Source organism: Ischnura elegans, chromosome 10 (assembly GCF_921293095.1).
Source record: "Ischnura elegans chromosome 10, ioIscEleg1.1, whole genome shotgun sequence".
In the NCBI taxonomy this organism is placed as follows: Eukaryota; Metazoa; Arthropoda; class Insecta; order Odonata; family Coenagrionidae; genus Ischnura; species Ischnura elegans.
The window spans coordinates 66,371,819-66,377,996 of NC_060255.1; the positions used below are offsets into that span (position 1 = coordinate 66,371,819).

Below are 6,178 nucleotides of genomic sequence, written 5' to 3' on the forward strand. Positions count from 1 at the left end.
GAAAACACGTGTTAAACAAACAAGAAAAGCGTAGAAAATATAGCACAAATAATAGTAGCTGTTAAGCTTAGGTTAATCCGAAAATTTTCCCTCAGTCCACACTAATTACTCTCGCACGTAAGGGCCTTGACATCATCTAAAATAAGCCTGGCATTCTTGTACTCATCTGCTTCTTTTAACTCTTTTTCTGCTTCCAATATACTACTAAGATCTTGAAATGCTGAGAGGAATCGCTTCTGCGTCTCTGGGACCATCATCACGCATTCTTGTATCACTTCTTCTTGCTTTCTAATGTCATATTCATCTTTCCCTGAAAATAAAGTTTCCGGTATCAACCTAAAGGCAATCAAGACATAAAATAATAACCTCCGCGAGAGAGGAAAGAAGACAACTCCAAAAGTCCACCCGTAAACATAAATATGTACAAGGCCATTCAAAAACAGATCCCCTTTCTGCATGTTGGCAGAAGATATAACCAGTAAAACTACCACAGCTCAAGTGAACTTTAAATAAGATCAATCAAGAAGAGGATACCTTGGTCTTTGAATTTCTGTAGCCTGACTTTTTCCTGTTCAACTTGTTTCTCATACATAGACCTTTCCTTCGCCAACCGCTTGACAACCCCTGATTTTATCTTGATAGTTTTCAAACGAGGATCTGCCATTTCGAACGAAGGACGACACGAATGTAACTTACAAGTACTTAAGTGGATACCTGTTGAAATCGAAAGAACATGGACATTTATAAAAAGGCAAAATTATCTCTTCGGTCTTGACTTATCACAGTTATCATGAACAAACCGCCCACATGTTACCATCAACTGGATTAATATTAAGAGGTTAACTGATATAATAGCAGATGCGTAGTAATTAGACAGAGGAGGGTTAAAATAATTTGTTTAAAAATCATACCAAGAGTGTTATCGCTTCACTACCATTATTTAAATAACTATGAGTGCAAACTACAACGCACTTCAAAAACTTGAAGATTGATGTTCAATCGATTTAGACGATCTATCGCTAAATTCGTCAATCGAAGCTGGTCGAAGTTTGATCGATACTGCCAAAATCGAATCACGAGTCAAGTTAAACATGACGGTATGTAATGCCCCAGTTATTAAATCCAGTTACTCAGAGATTAATGTTTTGATTAATACTCACGTTGTATGTTTGTAAACACACTGAAGTTAATATGCAGGATAACCCATTTCCTGCCGCTGAAAGAATTTTGGCTGACATTGAATCAATTTTTAAGAAGGACCCAAAATTGTAAGTATCTACATGATTTGGTCTTGTTGTTACAATGGATTACTCTTAGATGGCCATTTCTCTCAGAATGTGTTTCCAGGGTTTATGTTAAGAATGTAAGGGTCCTATTACTTGTTAATGCTCTTCAAAGTAATTCAATTTTGTTTATTGTTTGTCAATTTTTGCAGATCGGAGTTTGATATAGTTCCTGTGAATGAAAATCAAAACAAATCTCCTGTTTTGCATGCTAGTCACTCATTGGGGCTAGAATCATGGTGTGTCCGTCATGTATTTTGTTTCATCTATCAAAGGTTGATGGATATACGGAAAAAGAGAGCAAGAGAAGGTAATTTTCATATTCACAATATCCTAACATCCTTTAGAAAATAATATCCCAAACAAGTATTCATGGGTCTCATCATTCTGTTAATCATTCCTCTCCTTGTCTGTATTTCATACTGATTTTGAAAATATTTATTGTGAACTTCTATATGAATATTGGACTCATTCGTGTCATTGCATAATGGCTGTGGACGTAAGTGCCTTCCTTTGATGTTGATGTTTATGAGTTATTATGTCATGTTTTTTGTTGATTTAATCTCCTTCTAATTCCTTCTCATACATTCAACCATGTATCATAAATGTAAAAATTAAGTGCTTTCCTAACGTGTAACTTACTTTCACTGTTGTCAAAATTTAACTTGGTGATACAAAAAGATCATATCATTATTTCTTTGCTTTGCAAGTTTAAACAGTGCTGTTGAAATTGCCAGGTCTTTGGTTTAATTTTTCTTTGTTTCACAACCATCTGTTCTGAAATTGAGTTTAAAATATTTTTATTACTGGTCATATTTACATGTGTATTTTGTAGTCTTGCTTCCCTCAACTTCTATTATATTTGCTAAATGGCCATTGGTAAATCTTCATTTTTTCCTGGCAATGAATAGCAATTTATCTTTTGAAAAAGCATCAAACATATTTTCCCTCAAAATTTGGCTGAAACAATTTAAATATCGATTTAATATTCCATTTTCACATGGAAATTAGCATGTGGATAGTATATATTTGGGTCGTTAACGTCCCATATATCCACATGCTAATTTTATGTCACTTATCAAATGTTTCCATTCCATCCCATTATATTCAGTTAACTGTGTGAATTGATTCTGTGTTTGAACTGCTAAATGCTGTTTCCATTGCAAAATATTACGCATCGCCATTAGTCAGCAATCCTAAAGGCCAATTTACATGGGGCGCGGAATTGTGCAGGTTGGAACTGCATTAATTTTTAAAATGGCGTGGAATTGCGCGAATGCATGAATGAAATTAGAACGGGCTATTTTGCCATCTCACGTCCACGCATTCTCACATGTGTTCTAGCAATTCACCGCTTTGCACAACGCAATTTTGAATGCGCCTTAGTACACACGTCAGATAGTGCAAGTACGTGCCCCGTGTAAAACAGCCTTAAAATTGGTTTGATGCAGCTCCTGTCTTTCTATGGTTTTTTTTTTATCCGGGCAGCATGCCAAATAATGTGGCCAACTAAGTTTTCTCATCTTCTCTGAGTTTTAAGAAGACTTCTCTTTTCTCGAACTCCGCTAAGTACTTTCTCATCACTTAGTCGATCCCTTTTATCCTCATCATTCTTCTGTAACACCACCTTTTGAATGCATCTACTCTTGACTTCCCTGCAGCTGTCAACTTCCAAGCTTCACTTCTGTTGAGAAATACATGCTATATGTAGCATCTGATGAATTGTGTCCTTTTTTCAATAACTTATCTTCTTTGCTGTAAGTAGATTCTTCTTTTTTTAGAAAGCCCTATTCGTCAGTGCTATTGTATTTCTTTCTTGCTTCATAATCGTTGGTTCTAGGTATCAAAACTTTTTCGTCTCTTGAAGCTTTTGCTTTCCTAGTTTTATGTTTGTCCAAACCTCATCTCTTTTCCTGCATACATATATTGTAGTCTCGTATATTATCAGCTGATATCTGGCCATTGTCCTTTCCATGTTTGTTTATGTCTTTTTCAAATCATTTTGTCTTAGCGAGTCTGCTATGTCGTCAGTAAAGCACAGCCCACTAGTTCTCCTCCCTCTGTACCTTGGCAACCAATTCACTTATTCATGGGAGATGAATTTACTTGGCAATGCTGGCTTTTAATAATTTATTTCAATTGGGAGAAATGGGAGGGGGAGGGTAGTAAGAATTGGAAGGGGGAAGTGGAGAAATATTGCAGGTGACTGGATTCCATGCACTACTTATCTTCAATCCAGTGCCTGTATTGGTTTCTGTTTGTTTTTCTTGATCTCGATGGTTTCATGGAGGAGTCAGAGTTTAAAATTTTTCCACCTTTGCTATGACTGTTTTTAAAAATTAAAACTCCATCTGCTCGAATAGTTCAGATAGCACAAAATTAGCAGTACGTGGGGGAATACATTCACATGATTGCTTATGTGTTTCCTACTCTAAGAGCCAGTAGCATAAACTATAGTGAGATAATGCATGCTCCAATATTGTTTAATCATGAGTATAAGCTTATATCTCCTCTAAATTGTGTAATATCTATGTGCCTTGAAAGAGAGCCTTTTTTTTCCTTGACCATGAATGAGTATTTTTTTTAAATAAAAGGAACGCCGGGCTCATAATTTTTTTTCATCAGGATCTTTGCTCATACATTAATGATTACTTTAAACCGAACCATGAGTCTGTATTCACATGGCCTTTCCCTGTGGATGCTGACAATGAAAAATGGTACAAGCGAGATTTTTTTGTAAACTTTTTTTGCAGCTGAATTACTTCATGCAGTGAATATTTAATGATAATCGTGGGATCATTATGGATCAGTTATCTTTAGAAAAAAAAATCATGCCTTTTCATCTCACAGGAATGGAGTTATGGATGAAAATAAAAATCACAATGTGTTGCACGTTGCGGCACTTTAGGGGTCACGCCCAAATTTCAATTGCTCATATTTCATCAACAATTGAAAATTGGGGGCTAAAATTGTACATAATTTCTAGTTATACCAGAATGTATGACCATGGCAAGTTTCATGAAAATCCGAGTCGGTGGGTGTCATTTGGTCAAAATATTGGTTGATTTGACATGGAATGACCCAATGGTTTCCTTGTGGAACATCATCATCAGATAAGAACAGAAGGCCGCAAATTTCTGCATATTTTTCCATTGTGAAAAATAAACTTACCAATGTAGATTCAATGCATAGGTAACCATGTATTTGTTACCTTTTGTTTGTTCTTAATGATGGCGCTATGTTGAAACCAAAGTAAGATAAATTATTTGTAACTGCAAAGTTCTTGCATTTTAATCACAGAGATATTCAGAAGAGGGTCTCATGACAGCAGATACAATGGAAATGTGCTGTATAAATCCTAAAATAAGGTTAACACAGCTCTTACCTCAATTTGTTTGGAAATATTTCTGTTGGGGTCGTTGGCTTTTCAAACAATATATAATCACCAATCTATTGTGTGCGTGTTGTCTCTATAACTCCCCTTCACCCAATAATTTTTCTCCTCTGCTCCAGAACCTGGAATACTGACTCGGCTACTGCGCGGTGCCCTTCTCCTCAACCCAGATGTGGCCTCCTTCTGGAATATGCGCAAGGACCTCGTTCTTTCATCCCATGTTGACCCCTCAGCTGACCTTCACCTCTCCGCCATCGTCCTTTCCCACAAGCCCAAGTGCTCTGAGGCATTCATCCACCGCCGGTGGATCATATCGCACTTCCTCCTCCCTTCCTCCTCCACCAAACAAATCGAACCCTTGGAGAACCGGATGTCCCCCCTCGGCACCCTGTCACAAGTTCTTGACGGTGAGCTCAAGGTGTCTGCCTTGGCAGCGAGCCGCTATGCCAACAATTACAATGCTTGGAACCATCGCATATGGTCGGTCCAGAATGTGTGCCCAAGCGGATCGCTCTGGAGTTTGCTTCTTCGGGAATGGTGCCAGACAGGGCAGTGGGTGGCGTGCCATGTCTCAGACCACAGTGGCATGCAGTACCGACAATTCCTGCTGGACCGCATGATGGTGATCTCCTCGGAAGGCGAGGAGGAAAGTGTCCTGGACAGTGCTCGCAGCCAGGGTAGCTCTTTCGTTGCAGTCCTGGTGAAGGCACTGAGCAATTTCCGTGAGACTCCTGGCGATAACTTTGCCTCTATTTCCGAGGATGGAGGTTCTGAAGGGCACATGTGTGAAAACCTCTTGAGGCTCGCCATTGGTGAGTTGCTATTCAACACAGACCTTATTTGTCAGTTTGTTGGTCACGAAGCTCTCTGGTGCCATCGTCGATTTGTGGTCAGGATTGTCATGAGGCTGAATAATGACTGGGTGAGGGTGGTGTGTGGGGAAGATCTTGCCGATGAGCTCACAAAGGCTTTGCAAGCCCAAGAACAGCTTTTAGTGAATCACTGTACTCTTCATCTTCATTCCGATGTTCACCAGGTTCGTTTTGCTAAGCGACACTGTTTGTGGCTGGGTCGTATCCTCAATATTTCTGTTTCCTGTGAATGTAATTAAAGAAGTTCCTGAGAGAAGGTTTTGTGTTTCTTTCAAACCTATCTGAATGCGTTTCTTCCTGATTCAATCATTCTGCACGAAACAATTAGTTTGTAAGTTCATCTCATGGTATCTGGACAGTATTTATTTATTAATTCCCATGCCACCGAAAACACCTTACATTGACCTTTACTTTTGTGGTTTTCAACAAGATAGCATTCACAAGTGCATGAACCACCATGCCCTGGGTATGGGTAACCTAACCATATGGGATTCGATCCTGCAGCCGATTGTGTGGCAGGCAAGGACTTTACCACAAAGGCTGGCAATATGCTGAGGAATACACTTTTTTTAAATTCCGCTTGATACTTAATCATTTATCCCCATGACTGTGTCTGCCCAGTCATCTCT

General features: G+C 38.7%; 2 protein-coding genes across 2 annotated transcripts; one reads left to right on the forward strand and one right to left on the reverse strand.

Moving 5' to 3' along the window:
• Window positions 1-94: 94 nt before the first annotated feature.
• LOC124166396 (tubulin-specific chaperone A) lies at window positions 95-1,003 on the reverse strand. The gene is made up of 3 exons (XM_046543922.1): window positions 912-1,003; window positions 535-714; window positions 95-310 (listed from the first exon to the last, which is right to left on the reverse strand). Exons 2-3 carry the CDS (start codon window positions 662-664, stop codon window positions 102-104), a joined length of 339 nt encoding a protein of 112 aa, XP_046399878.1. The 5' UTR covers window positions 665-714; window positions 912-1,003; the 3' UTR covers window positions 95-101.
• Window positions 1,004-1,079: 76 nt separating this feature from the next.
• On the forward strand, window positions 1,080-5,805 carry LOC124166395 (protein prenyltransferase alpha subunit repeat-containing protein 1). The gene is made up of 3 exons (XM_046543920.1): window positions 1,080-1,268; window positions 1,436-1,593; window positions 4,797-5,805. Exons 1-3 carry the CDS (start codon window positions 1,192-1,194, stop codon window positions 5,786-5,788), a joined length of 1,227 nt encoding a protein of 408 aa, XP_046399876.1. The 5' UTR covers window positions 1,080-1,191; the 3' UTR covers window positions 5,789-5,805.
• The last annotated feature ends 373 nt before the right edge of the window (window positions 5,806-6,178 follow it).

What these genes read in the sequence shown, in the direction of transcription:
- LOC124166396 (XM_046543922.1), bottom strand. Translation starts at nt 664, where the DNA reads ATGGCAGATCCTCGTTTGAAAACTATCAAGATAAAATCAGGGGTTGTC. An exon ending in ACAGAAATTCAAAGACCAAG is followed by an intron (nt 311 to 534) that starts GTATCCTCTTCT and finishes CTTTATTTTCAG; the next exon opens with GGAAAGATGAATATGACATT.
- LOC124166395 (XM_046543920.1), top strand. Translation starts at nt 1,192, where the DNA reads ATGCAGGATAACCCATTTCCTGCCGCTGAAAGAATTTTGGCTGACATT. An exon ending in TTTAAGAAGGACCCAAAATT is followed by an intron (nt 1,269 to 1,435) that starts GTAAGTATCTAC and finishes CAATTTTTGCAG; the next exon opens with ATCGGAGTTTGATATAGTTC. An exon ending in GAAAAAGAGAGCAAGAGAAG is followed by an intron (nt 1,594 to 4,796) that starts GTAATTTTCATA and finishes CCTCTGCTCCAG; the next exon opens with AACCTGGAATACTGACTCGG.